Source organism: Pelophylax lessonae (assembly GCF_965119305.1).
Source record: "Pelophylax lessonae genome assembly, chromosome: 13".
Taxonomy (NCBI): domain Eukaryota; kingdom Metazoa; phylum Chordata; class Amphibia; order Anura; family Ranidae; genus Pelophylax; species Pelophylax lessonae.
The window spans coordinates 111,636,497-111,651,885 of NC_138780.1; the positions used below are offsets into that span (position 1 = coordinate 111,636,497).

Below are 15,389 nucleotides of genomic sequence, written 5' to 3' on the forward strand. Positions count from 1 at the left end.
GTCACCTTGGGATGTGCAGACAAAATTGGCCTCTTACCAGATCGCTCCAAGTATGGGCAAGTTGTCTCACTTTTCGTATTATGTCCCAATCCCGGTCCTCTATCTTCCTGGGGGTTCTCTCTATTATCCCGGATGGAGGCTTCAGCTTGTGGCTCATGAAAATAAATTAGACCATAGTGCAGTACCTTGGGTGGTTTTATTAACAAAAGTAGATGCACTTACATTTAGACGGTCATCTCAAATCACAAAAAGAACCAATTCCAATAATAGAGGCCGAGACCACCTGCAGTGCGGTCCGGCAACCAACGATGACGGCGCGGCGCTCCTCTCTGACGCGTTTCCACTCAATAGTCGTCTACGGAGATAGGAGTATGCCTGCACCGTCATCTTCCGCCCTTAAAAAGCCAATGTGTGACGCACTTCCGGTGTCCGCAGTATCCTCCTTCCTGTGCGCGCACAGGAAGTGACCTCACACAAGAAGTCCGTCCCGATACTTCCTGTTATGGAAAATAAACATCCGGGTCAAAGTCCGTGACGCTACCATAATCAGCACGATCGCCACCCATATAATGGGGACCGATCCGGCCGCCACAGGAAGTCGGGATCTGGGCTAACTAGTACTATACAGATGAAGGTCATATATGAAATGCCCAATACAATTCCATACGGTACAAAATAAAATAAAAAGCCGCAATGCTTCTCAGCTAATTCCAGCCATTATACAATAAAAATATAAAATATAAAAATATTGAAATGTAAAACCCTGCCATCAATATAGGTAGGTGAATATTTTTACACAATATTAAATAATATTTAAATCACATGTTAAAATAATAAAATCAATAAAATATTACCTCAAATTAAACATGATTTGGGCAATAAGAAAAGAAGAAAAAGAAAGCCAATAGGTAAATGACCTGCCTGTTATCAAACAAGATGTGTCACTATGTGTAAAGAGGAGAAGGGAGCAAGATTTGGCGAATCTCTAAACCATTCATCTATTATTAATGAATGAGTTAATGTCAAGATCTACATTATGTCCTAGGGGGCGGGAGCTCTTCAGCTGGTAAATCCAGAAGGTTTCCCTTCTGGATATAGTCCTTCTCAAATCGCTACCTCGCCAGTGGGGAGTGTATTTCTCTATTACTACCACCTCTAAATCGTGATGTTTCTTGTGGTGGTATATAGCACAATGTTGGGATAGGCTGTGACCTGGAAAACCTTTCCTTATGTTTGCCAGGTGTTCACAAACGCGGATACTTGCTGTCCTGATGGTCCTGCCTACATATTGTTTTTTGCAGCTGCAGGTCACAAGGTAAATGACCCCTTTAGTATGGCAGGTAATGAAGTCTTTTATGGGAAAACTTTCTCCAGTGACAGTTGATGTGAAGGTATTGGTCCTTTTGGTCTTAGCACTTCGACAGAGATTGCAATTTTTACATGGATAGTACCCCTTAAGATTGGGAAAGAGGATTGGGGTTACAGGTGGTTCTACATATGTCCGAGCTATCGTCTCCTTCAGGTTTTTGGCTTTCCTGAAGATCATCTGCGGACCCGTAGGGAGGACTGGACCTAATACTTATTACTTCACCCATCACCTTTATTTGTCAGCACCAGGGTTTCTGGTAATACCATACACCCTCTTAGTGCACATCAACCAAGGTACACACTGCAGAGGTTGGTTGGTTACTTATTATAGTGACACACCCAAGTTTTGATGTGTGACACATGTGAATTTAGCGCACCTGATTTTCTTTTTTCATTTCATATCACCTATTGGCTCTAAGGTTGCTGCTTTTTTCACCTACTTTATCCAGCGCACTTTCTCTTTATACACATCACGTTTACTTTTATATTAGTGCAGCGGACCCATCCCTATGGATATCTTTGAATACCATAGTACACGGAAATTAGCCGTAGAAGAGGTCTTTGATAAGACAAAAAATGATTTCACAGACATGAGAGGCATTTTCATGCGACTCAAAAATGTGTTAGTGGCAGAACTCCATGCTTCTTGGGACATCGTCTTTTTGGAAAAATATATGCAAGAAAAGATGGTCCCACGAAGCTTGCGTTGGAATATCAATCCTGACCAGGGTGATCCCGAAATCACGGATTGGTACCAATTTTTTAATGGAGCGGGGATGAGTCTCCTTAGCTTTCTCGTTGATAGAAAGAGGAAAAAAGTCATCCGATTAAACAAGGAGATTCAAGAAATTAAAGAGAAACTAACACCCCTTATGCAGGAACCAGCCTACAAAGTTTATAATCAAGAATTAAGAGAGATTATGATGATGGAGGAGGTTACGCAGAAAGCCAAAAAGAGGAAGAAGTATTTCCGTGATTTGGACGATTACTCCTCAGGGAGAGTTTTCAAATGGCAATTAAATCAAGGAGGAGAAGAACCTATGAGTGTCACCCCCTTAGATCCAGGAGAAGGACCATCAGGAGAGTCAACTAGAAAAGTGGATTTTGTGGAACCTCCAGAGGTCCCTACCAGAAACCTCCCCGGAGAAAATCCTGGCGGAACGCCGACCCAAACTGGTGTCGTTACTGGTGGGCAATCCTATCACAGGAACTTCAGACCGTTAAGGGAGACACAACCACCCCCCCACCCAAGGGTAAGGGGAAGGCTAAATGGGAAGATAAAAAGAGAAAAGAACATCCAAACACCGGATATAACAGAAGGGATCGATCGGATGAGAGGAATCGGAGACGATCAAGATCTAGATCCCCGTTTAGAGGACAGGTGGACCACACTGGGTATTATTCCCAATCATCCCATACACCTCAAGAGTCTAGGTATTCGATGCCTAACAGATACGAATCATTAAGTTATGATGATTCAGATGAGGATGAAAGGCACCCACCAAAAAGAGGCTTATTATCAACTCCCATCAATTCTAAGCCAAAAGGTTTTTTAGGCCAGGGACCAAGCAAAGCCAAAAGAAAAAAACCAGTAGAGGCTGCAGGGGGGGCAGCACACGGAAAAAAGAAAAAGTAGATACTCCTGGAATTTTCAATCTGAGTGGAGTGGTTTTAACTGAAAAGGAAAAACACACGCTTAATAAGGGACTGAAATATGCCCCGAAAAAACCACTCAACAAGTTCCAGACTTTTGTTGACGTGCACAAATTTATACGCAAATTGAATGTAAAACGACATTTTTTGTGCAACGCCAAAGAAAGGAATTATGTGTCATACAGTCAGACCGCATGTATACCCACCAACCTCAGGAATGCTTCCTTGTTCAATCCTGGAGGCAAGTCCAGTGATCATGTCAAAATTTTCAAGGAGGTTGTCCTGAGGGAATTGGAGGAGAAAGATATGAAAATCCAATCCCAAAGAGATTTATCTTTAGGGATCAAAGCTATATGCGACAATAAAAATCTGATTGTTCGACCGGCTGATAAAGGAGGGGGAACGGTACTCCTGAATAAAGAGGATTATCTAGAAGAGATGCAAAACCTCTTATCAGACCGAGACACTTATCAAATCCTTCGGAAGGACCCTACTGGGACTTATAAGAGGAGGCTCGAAAAGATTGTGAAAAGAGGCTTTGAAGATGGTATTATAAGTGAAAAGGAAAAAGAATTCCTGGTTCCACTGGCTCCACGTATACCAATCATCTATTATCTTCCAAAAGTTCACAAGAGTTTGACTAGACCTCCAGGAAGACCTATAGTGAGCGGAATAGATTCCGTAACATCTAGGATAGGCAAATACGTTGACTTCTTCCTGCAGCCTTTAGTTAGGGAAACTCCGGCCTATCTGAAGGACACTTCCCAGTGTATACAGGAGATCACCAATTTAGAAGTAGAGGGGAACATTCTATTAGTTACCGCGGATGTTACGTCCTTGTACACTGTCATCCCCCATGATATGGGGTACGAGGCAGCTAGTGTGTTCCTGGACCAGGCATATGAGATTCCAATACAACAAAGGCGGTTTATCCTGGAATTACTCACATTCGGCATGGAACACAACTACTTCTACTTTGGAAATCAGTTTTTTCTCCAAAAGAAAGGCGTGGCGATGGGGGCTAAATTTGCCCCCAGCCTCGCCAATCTTTTTATGGCACTCTGGGAAGATAGGAACATTTTTTCCGAGAGGATACAGGAATTGCTGTTCTGGCGACGTTATATAGACGATGCCATCTTTATTTGGAAAGGAAACGAGGAGAGTTTACACCAGTTTATGGTTCATATCAACCAAAATAGTTGGGGCATTAGGTTCACCTATTCCTGGAGTACTGTGTCAGTACATTACCTCGATCTAGTCATCTCAAGAAGAGGGAATGGATTCGTAACAAGTGCCTACCACAAACCCACAGATAAGAACGGGTTCATCTCACTCGATAGTTGCCATCATCCAGCATGGCTAAAGTCTATTCCCAGAGGGCAATTCAGGCGGATACGAAGGAATTGTACAGAACGTTCTGATTATTACACTCAAGCAGAAATTCTGAAACAACGCTTCACAGAGAAGGGCTATGATCCCATTACATTGGATAGAGAGATGAAGGAGTTAGAAGATTGCACACAAGTGGAACTGACCGTTCAACGAGATGAAGGAACAACTAAGAAAAGTTTTGACTTTGCTTTCATCACGCAGTTCTCGGGCAACTACAGATGGATGAACCATGTTTTTCGTAAACATTGGAACATATTGAGGCAGGATAAAGTATTAGGTCCAGTCCTCCCTACGGGTCCGCAGATGATCTTCAGGAAAGCCAAAAACCTGAAGGAGACGATAGCTCGGACATATGTAGAACCACCTGTAACCCCAATCCTCTTTCCCAATCTTAAGGGGTACTATCCATGTAAAAATTGCAATCTCTGTCGAAGTGCTAAGACCAAAAGGACCAATACCTTCACATCAACTGTCACTGGAGAAAGTTTTCCCATAAAAGACTTCATTACCTGCCATACTAAAGGGGTCATTTACCTTGTGACCTGCAGCTGCAAAAAACAATATGTAGGCAGGACCATCAGGACAGCAAGTATCCGCGTTTGTGAACACCTGGCAAACATAAGGAAAGGTTTTCCAGGTCACAGCCTATCCCAACATTGTGCTATATACCACCACAAGAAACATCACGATTTAGAGGTGGTAGTAATAGAGAAATACACTCCCCACTGGCGAGGTAGCGATTTGAGAAGGACTATATCCAGAAGGGAAACCTTCTGGATTTACCATAACAGGAAGTATCGGGACGGACTTCTTGTGTGAGGTCACTTCCAGTGCGCGCACAGGAAGGAGGATACTGCGGACACCGGAAGTGAGTCACACATTGGCTTTTTAAGGGCGGAAGATGACGGTGCAGGCATACTCCTATCTCCGTAGACGACTATTGAGTGGAAACGCGTCAGAGAGGAGCGCCGCGCCGTCATCGTTGGTTGCCGGACCGCACTGCAGGTGGTCTCGGCCTCTATTATTGGAATTGGTTCTTTTTGTGATTTGAGATGACCGTCTAAATGTAAGTGCATCTACTTTTGTTAATAAAACCACCCAAGGTACTGCACTATGGTCTAATTTATTTTCATGAGCCACAAGCTGAAGCCTCCATCCGGGATAATAGAGAGAACCCCCAGGAAGATAGAGGACCGGGATTGGGACATAATACGAAAAGTGAGACAACTTGCCCATACTTGGAGCGATCTGGTAAGAGGCCAATTTTGTCTGCACATCCCAAGGTGACCCCCGGGACCCCTAGGACACTACTGGGTTAATTATCCGCCCTTGACCTCGTTCTTATGGTAAGAGGCCAATCCCTATCCAGGTGGTGGAACCATTGCACCTTCACAGTTTTATCCAATACACGTTTGTGGACTGTATTATTTGTATGGGATTTTGGGACTTGTGTACCCCCCAGGGGTGTATATACACTTTAGGTGGTTCACACTGAAGTTTTGGACTTTATTTTGCATTATTTGTGAAGCACCATTTGATTATGTTGTTATTATCACATTGAAAATTATTACTTCACCCATCACCTTTATTTGTCAGCACCAGGGTTTCTGGTAATACCATACACCCTCTTAGTGCACATCAACCAAGGTACACACTGCAGAGGTTGGTTGGTTACTTATTATAGTGACACACCCAAGTTTTGATGTGTGACACATGTGAATTTAGCGCACCTGATTTTCTTTTTTCATGTAAAATTGTATTGCCCACTGAGGGCTTTCTATACGGAGACGATCCAACTAATCCATAAACATTGATGAAAATTTCTACATCAAGGAAACTGATTTTTTGCAGGTCCCAATTCATCGTTATTTTAAGATTGTAGTCTTTAATGGACATAAGTTCCATAAGTTCCTGCTTGGTACCTGACCAGAAAAGTAACATATCATCAATGTATCGGTACCAAGATATGGTGTGCATTAGGTGATTAGAAACGTCCTCACGTGCAAAAAGTTCTCTCTCCCTAAGTAGAAATTGCAGCTAAGAAGCTGATTTCAGCTGTCGGTTGACTAGCATCGACCATTAAATCCCCTGAAGAAGCCGACATCGGCGAAACATGTTGGGATAAAATAATATGTCAAAACCACTTATGCAATATGTAAATTGTGACTAGCCCATTGCCATGAGTGAACTAATTCCTTTTTCACAAATTGACCAACGTTCTCCGTAAAATATGTACATTTTATTTGTTTGCTCTTTATATTTTCTGGCACTGTTATAATCCCATCACATACTTGTTTCCTTGTACATCTTCTGATTTAGTTTCACTATCAAAAGAAAACTGGCACAAAATAGTAAAACATTCTTTCAAATTTAGCTGCATAGTTCTTGCCATTACATGACCCACCACCAAAAGTAAACAACCTAAAATATACAATTTCTCCTGAAGTACTTGGGGATACCACATCGATATGCATTATTTGTTGTTTGTACCTGTAGTAGGGTCCAGAAACAACAGTGTGGATTTTTTTTTAAAGAGTGAAATTAATTTGGATTTAATTACCAGGTATCATACATACATTGGACTCTTACAGTGTGAAACTGTTAAAAATAACCTATATTAAATATATATTATTTTACATTTTTAACCTTACCTAAAACACTGGCACCCACACGATTACACAATAAAGTGACAATTCATGCAACCTACAAACCACACACTAACATGATAATAAATATAAAACAATTTTTTCTTTATGCTATCTAAAACATACATACACTAACACTGGCAGCTACACAAATGCCAGTAGCTGGCACTATATATGTGCACAATCACATGCATGCTGCACCTCCTCACACTACCATAGTAATGAATAGAATACCTTTTTTATTTATTTTGTATCCTACCTAAAACACAGACACTGACTTGAACGCTGACACTATAGGTGCACAATCACACACACACTATACCAATCACACTACCACGGTGGCAGCATGGTATGAGTATCACTCTTTGGTGTCAAATATTTGCATTTGCTCAGTGGATAGGGGGTAAAAAAAAGTGACTGTTTGTTTACATACATTTTTAAAGACAAATATGATACCTAATCTACCATGTGTCAGATGCATAATGCTTATGTGAGATGCATTTTGATACAACTATTTTTCTAATAATCTGTAGGAGAACAGGCTTGATATCTATCTATTTTGCATCCCTCTTTCCTATGATATGTGAAATAGGATGGATTGCACACATGTAGAGGTTCCACTGCAGCACTGGCATGTGCATTATACAATAACACCCTAACTGACCTGATTGTCAGTGATGCATTGTCATAGTAACAGGCCATTACCATTTTGCAGTATAGCATGTGCATTAGGGCTGAGAGTATATACTTCACCCTATTACTGTTTGGCCATTCTTTCTAAGCCTTGTGTTGTGAGACATTCATGTGATTTGGCACTTCTTTGTCACCATCTGATGTGTTCCTGCCTCAGGGAATGCTTCCTAAACAAGTGTTCACCATGATTGGAACCCCCTGCCGACTCCCACTTGTTACGCTGTGACCAGGATCCGTTGATGTCAGCTTGGTCCTAGTGCTAGTGGAGTACAAATGAGTATACTGTCAGCACAAAAACAAATGTGCATAAATGTGGTATCACAGCATAAGGCACACTCCATGCCATTTACTGTATATGTGTTTGGTCAGCAGGAAGGTAGGATTGTCCCGTTTTACTAGCAATGCATTTGCCAAATGTCAAGTTCGCACCAATGTGTTGAATTGAATGCAGTGCACATTGAGGAAAACAAATTATTTTGGCCTCTGCTATAAAATAAAAGCACATCAATGCAACATGATAAAAAAACAGCATGCCAACAAATCAACTGAAGTGTATTTAACGCTTGCTAAATGCAATGCACACTATGTGAATCCAGCCCCAAACTTTCATGCATACAGATTTATTTTGCTTTTGCATCATAGTGACAGAAACATGAGGCAGAGGAACTGTTTGTTGCTAATTCATAGATCTATAACAATGACAAGTTATGAAGAAAGAGTGATCACAAAAGGTTTGACTGTTTAGAGCAGCTATTCTTACCAGAGTTTTGTGGTACACTAGGGTTCAGCCAGAAGATGCTAGGGGTTCCTTGAGTAGTAGTGGATTAAAACGTCCATCAGATAGTGCTACATAGTCCCCAGAGTCATGGTCAACTGACAGCCAGGGGTTATAGTCACCTGACAGAGCCAGCAGCACAACACCAGCTGTATGTAATGGCTTCATTTTCCAGTGATCACCACTAGGAGGATATTCTTCCCACTGACCCCCAATTATATGGTGCATTATTTTTACTGATCACTAATGTAAAAGGCATTCTTCCTCTCACTAAACATAGATGTAGGGGTATCTCTCTCATTATTCAAAATTGAAGAATGCCCTTTGACCACTGTAAGTGGACACCTCTACCACTGGCTACCAATGTGAAGGGACCCTTTACTGAACACCAATGTAAGGATGCGATTCTCTATCATCCAGCAAATTGAGGGGAGGGGGGATTCTTTTCTGGCCATTATTGTAATTATTTTATTTGAAAATCATGATTATTATTAAAAAAATATATATCATGAGAGGTATTTAAAAATAACCCACCCTGGGTGTCAAATATTGTAAGTATGAAGAGTCCCTCTTCTTTTAACTATTATTATTTCCAAAACGAACTGATATTGCACATATATCTAGTAGATATAGCTTTTTGCAGGAGTTCTCGGGGACCTAAAAATTATTTTAATTTCTTTTGGGGTCAAAAGGTGGAGAAAGTCTGTTTTAGAGCCACAGGGAACTTAAGAACAGTACATACCTAATGACAGAAAGCTATGAGTTTTTTCTGCAATTGCATTTGTTTTTTTGTTAAACTCTGATTTTACAATCTCCTTTAAATATACCAACCTTTCCTTATTGGGAAGGCCTGCACAAAATGTTTATTTAATAGCCATTCATTCAGGCCCTGTACAGGTATGGGTAAAAATAAAGGACAGTGTATAATTTGATTGTATATGATATGTGTGGCCAGGTTCAGATTAACATAATTAAAATTGCGCATTTCAAATCATTATTACGTCTATGTGTAGTGTTAGAAAAAAAGGGTCTTCAAGTGGTCACATACCAGCAGTGCCTTTTCTACAAGTTCTACTGGCCTTTGTTACTTGTATGACACTTTGGTGTGGTGAATAATTAGAATACAGTTGTGTATAATATCTAATTGTATATAAGAAAATATTTATTCTGTACCCATTTTGCAGAGCTGTCAAAATGAAGAGGAAGATGAGGAAAAAGAAAAAACATTTGAGGTGAGTTTTTTTTCCCCTTCTAATATAATTACAAATAGAGTAAAGTCTTAAAATAATTGTAATAGTTTCTCTAAGGTAATTGCACAACTTTTTCATCCCTCCTTGTTTTTAGTCTCCATCAGCTAAACATGCAGTGCATTTTGTTAAGCTAACAGAATGTTGGTTTTAGTAGTGCTGCAGTTGGATGCCTTACAGGTTTTTGTAAAAAAAATATTGTCTAATTTCTCTGCTTACAGGAAAAAGAAATGGAAAAACAAAAGACATTATACCAGCAGGCCCGTCTACATGAGAGGGGGGCTGCTGAGATGGTGCTCCAGATGATCAGTGCAAGTAAAGGTTAGATTCCATCTTCTGGGGGGGGTATAAGTGTTCCACAAATTAATGCATATTTGTTTCAGAAGTTCATTCATAAATTTTGATGATAATGGGTATTTTTTCAGTGATATAATTAAAGTGTGCTTCTTCCTGTTTTTTTTTTTTTAAGCCCATGAATGGGCACCAGCATTATTATAGTTTTAGAATAGTAAATAATTCTTGGGTTTGTTTAAAAAGCTTTATAACATTCCTTTCATTTCCAGCAGATTTTTGTGACTGGCCAGGCTTAGATGGAGATACAATGCCAGTGCTGTTGTATATCATACAACAGTGCTGATGTCAGTAGGGTGGCAGAAGTTCAGCAGAAATAATCTGGATGTTTTTAAAGCTTTTTGAAAAAATCTGAGAATGCATTACTACATTGCAAGATACAGTGGGTACGGAAAGTATTCAGACCCCCATAAATTTTTCACTCTTTGTTATATTGCAGCCATTTGCTAAAATCATTTAAGTTCATTCTTCTTCCTCATGAATGTACACATAGCACCCCATACTGACAGAAAAACACAGAATTGTTGACATTGTTGCAGATTTATTAAAAAAGAAAAACTGAAATATCACATGGTCCTAAGTATTCAGACCCTTTGCTCAGTATTTAGTAGAAGCCCCCTTTTGATCTAATACAGCCAGGAGTCTTTTTGGGAAAGATGCAACAAGTCTTTCACACCTGGATTTGGGGATCCTCTGCCATTCCTCCTTGCAGATCCTCTCCAGTTCTGTCAGGTTGGATGGTAAACGTTGTTGGACAGCCATTTTTAGGTCTCTCCAGAGATGCTCAATTGGGTTTAAGTCAGGGCTCTGGCTGGGCCATTCAAGAACAGTCACGGAGTTGTTGTGAAGCCACTCCTTTGTTATTTTAGCTGTGTGCTTAGGGTCATTGTCTTGTTGGAAGGTAAACCTTCGGCCCAGTCTGAGGTCCAGAGCACTCTGGAGAAGGTTATTGTCCAGGATATCCCTGTACTTGGCCGCATTCATCTTTCCCTTGAATGCAACCAGTCGTCCTGTCCCTGCAGCTGAAAAACACCCCCACAGCATGATGCTGCCACCACCATGCTTCACTGTTGGGACTGTATTGGACAGGTGATGAGCAGTGCCTGGTTTTCTCCACACATACCACTTAGAATTAAGGCCAAAAAGTTCCATTTTGGTCTCATCAGACCAGAGAATCTTATTTCTCACCATCTTGGAGTCCTTCAGGTGTTTTTTAGCAAACTCCATGCGGGCTTTCATGTGTCTTACACTGAGGAGAGGCTTCCGTCGGGCCACTCTGCCATAAAGCCCCGACTGGTGGAGGGCTGCAGTGATGGTTGACTTTCTACAACTTTCTCCCATCTCCTGACTGCATCTCTGGAGCTCAGCCACAGTGATCTTTGGGTTCTTCTTTACCTCTCTCACCAAGGCTCTTCTCCCCCGATAGCTCAGTTTGGCCGGACGGCCAGCTCTAGGAAGGGTTCTGGTCGTCCCAAACATCTTCCATTTGAGGATTATGGAGGCCACTGTGCTCTTAGGAACCTTAAGTGCAGCAGAAATCTTTTTGTAACCTTGGCCAGATCTGTGCCTTGCCACAATTCTGTCTCTGAGCTCTTCAGGCAGTTCCTTTGACCTCATGATTCTCATTTGCTCTGACATGCATTGTGATCTGGAAGGTCTTATATAGACAGGTGTGTGGCTTTCCTAATCAATTCCAATCAGTATAATCAAACACAGCTGGACTCAAATGAAGGCGTAGAACCATCTCAAGGATGATCAGAAGAAATGGAAAGCACCTGAGTTAAATATATGAGTGTCACAGCAAAGGGTCTGAATACTTAGGACCATGTGATATTTCAGTTTTTCCTTTTTAATAAATCTGCAACAATGTCAACAATTCTGTGTTTTTCTGTCAGTATGGGGTGCTATGTGTACATTCATGAGGAAGAAGAATGAACTTAAATGATTTTAGAAAATGGCTGCAATATAACAAAGAGTGAAAAATTTAAGGGGGTCTGAATACTTTCCGTACCCACTGTATATAATTTAAAAAGCTGAAACTATAAAAACGCTGGTGCTCACAGGGGAGCTTAAAAAAAATAGAGTTTCCAGAGTCAGTCCACTGAACAGAGGTCATGTTTCTTTCATTGTCCATTGAGAATGCTGGAGGCAAAGAGAGGACTTAGGAAGCTTAACTGCTGTACCTGACAAAATTGCCTTATCAGGGACTAGAGATGTCACCTGTTTGGCTGTGCAATGTTTCAGGTGTTTTATAAATTGCTAGATTTGCTGCACAGAATTACAAATCCTTTAGGGCCGGTTCACATCAGGACGCAGTGCAGGAAAGGCACGTTCCGTGAGTGGTTCCCTTACTGCAGATGATCACACTGCCTTTGCAATCTGCATGCAGTGCCAATGTGTTGTTAATTGGACCACAAACGTGCGTTTTGCAGCCAATTCAAGTAAATAAGCTGTCAAAACACACTGCACGGGAATGCACATGAATTGCATGGAAATACGAACCCAGGTCCCATGTGATCCTGATGTGAACCAACCTTATTCAAGCAAAAAGTAAACGCGTATGTATTTAAAGTTCTTATTTAGCATTTTATTCTTAGAGTTTTCTTTAAGGAAGAAATGTCCATTAAGTTATTTTTAAAAACTTGCAATGCTGCTGTTACAGAGGAAGGTAAAACAAAGTGCTAAGAAACTCGTAAACTCTGAGCTTCCTGGTCTACAATTCCATTCCCAAAACAAGTAGCTGTATAAATATCCTATTCAGATAATAACTCTTAAAGCAGAGCTATATTGCATCTGAGCACCACAAACCAAAAATGCTATTTAATAAATTTTTAATATTAAAAGCAAACACACTCATCCATCCATGTCTACATATTTTATTTTGAAAATAAATCAGAAGGACATATGGTTTATGTTGCATTTACTTCCTGGAATGCATCTGCCCTTAGCTCAGGCATACAGGAAGGAGGATGTACTTAGCTGAGAAAATCCCTCCTTCCCTCCTGAAAGACACCTGGGATGTATGACATCATTTACCTAGGCCTGAAAACCAGGAAATAACTAAAGAAATGTGAAAAAAAAGTTTTAAACAAGTAAATATAATATACAGTACTATCCTATCTATTTACTAATGCCTAAGGATTACAAATATCATTCAGTAACCTTTAAAACAAATAGTGTACAATCCTATGTGTATAGCCTTTCTCAGTGACATAAATCAGTGTTCATTTAAAGCAGAAATATGCAAAAATCCACTCTTATAAAGTGCTGGTGCTTCACACCTTTAAAAGTGCATCCCCAGCGGCTTATGGTTCACTCGCCAGAAATGCTTGACTTCTGATTACAAAGAGCTTTCTGTAATGATGCTAGATAAGCAGGGAGATGGATGGCTTTCTGGTTGCTTTAATATCCCCTCAAGGATTAATTAGGTAAAGCACAGAGAAAAAGGCACATAGCGCATGTCGTTTTATTAAAAAAAAAGGTTTGAAACAGAAAGCGTTAAATGTTACAATACACCATTTCAAAAACTGTTGTATCACAAATACAATTTGTGCAGACCCCTTCTGTGCTTGTATTATTAGCATTATGGTGTATAGCTCTTCCAACGTGTTTCGTCACACTGGATGTTATCAGGACTCTCAGGAGAGAACAAGGCACTGTATTTCCATAGCAGCTCATATACTATTAATGCCATTTATAGTAAGATACACACATGCAAATTACCTGTTGTGTTTGACTTGCCACTGCAGTATTTTCACATTTGTATCCTTTTTCCTTGTTCCTTAATATTTTTTTAAGCTAGTGCAAAATGATATTTTACAAAAAACAAACATGAAAAGCAGCATGAGAAGCACCATAGGCTGAAATACACTCCATTGGCTTGTATGCCCTGCCGCTGACCATGTTGCTCTAGTGCTGTTGATCCTAAAACTAGTGTAGGGGAGCATGAGCAAGCTTAATGGGAAGATCATTTGTGGACTCACAAAACACTTTACAGTCTGACTGTACAATCGTATCTGGATTTACTGCAATTGTGTATTTTGGGGACCTACTTAGACCATCCATATCATTTGCATCCAGGCAGGTAGGGCTCGTACTACCTAGTTGTTGGTAGAGCTAAAGGAGTTTGTGCAGTCAGACTGTGAAATTTGTGGTGAACTTAAGGTCTGGCTTATAAAGAATGATTGCTAGCTTGAGGTAAACACAGCTCATCAGCTTTAGCTGCCTACAGATGATTTGTGTTTTTTTTTTCTGCCAGGAGGCTGATTAAAAAAAAAAAAAATTAAAGGATTCCCACATCCACACATTTGGAGTGGATAAAAGAATCCTCTTTGCTGTGTCATTGTTATTTGATAGCGGGACTCTGCTCTCAGAATACGCTAATCAAGCAAAAATTTCCAACATTTCCCTTCAAGAGAAGTTGCTCACTGGGCGGACTGCTCTTGAATGGGTACGGCCAAAGATGGTTTGAAATTTTGCCAGCCCCTGCTGAACTGGCAAATATTCCATCCATGTGTGGCTTGCCTTAGGTTGCACGCACTGCAAGAATCAGCAAGGTTGAAGGCTGCACATATTGGGTGGCTGGATGCATTACAGAGACTGTTTTGTACAAGATGGCTATTTATTGTTTATATCACAGCCTTCATTCTGCTATATAATGAATAAATTAATATTCAAAATTTGTATCAGCATCTCAACATGAACTGCCTTGACTCAGCAACCACTTTTTATTTAAACATTCACTTTAATAATTACTATACTATGTTAATATTCATTGCTTTGACGGTGTATATTCTTCATTACACAGGTGAAATGAGCCCTATGGTTGTGGAAACGCTCAAGCTTGGAATAGCGATTCTAAACGGTGGCAATACAGTGGTACAACAGGTAAGACAAACCACTAAATTCTTTCTTTACACTTTACTATTCAATGGGGGAATTATGTGTAGGGAAGGACTAGGCTTTCCGCAACTCTACGAAGAGCAGATCAGAAGAGAACTGTGCGATGAATCACAGAATACTTCTGGAAACACTTCACTTACAGTGTGTTCATAAAAAGGGAAGTGTGACTGGAATCTAAGTTTACATTTTCAATTACCTTAACACTATCTCTAAAATTCAGTCTCTCAAAATCAGACAGTGAATTCAATTTATAAATTATATGTGGCTGGTAAGTATGCATGTTCACTTCTCTTATGGTGTGCAGTCACCTTTAGATATACTATCAACTATGTAGTACAAAAGCTTGCCATATTAATACAAAGT

The 15,389-nt window shown here is 40.3% G+C and overlaps 1 protein-coding gene across 7 annotated transcripts in view; it reads left to right on the forward strand.

Moving 5' to 3' along the window:
* Positions 1–15,389, forward strand: part of LOC309569543 (ryanodine receptor 3) — a 1,308,933-nt gene that overhangs the window by 1,101,115 nt on the left and 192,429 nt on the right. For all 7 annotated transcript variants that reach the window (XM_082275412.1, XM_082275411.1, XM_082275414.1 and 4 more), the window contains 3 exons: positions 9,711–9,758; positions 9,995–10,094; positions 14,932–15,011. In XM_082275412.1, the coding sequence (XP_082131538.1) occupies positions 9,711–9,758; positions 9,995–10,094; positions 14,932–15,011 (228 nt within the window). The remainder of the gene's footprint in view (positions 1–9,710; positions 9,759–9,994; positions 10,095–14,931; positions 15,012–15,389) is intronic.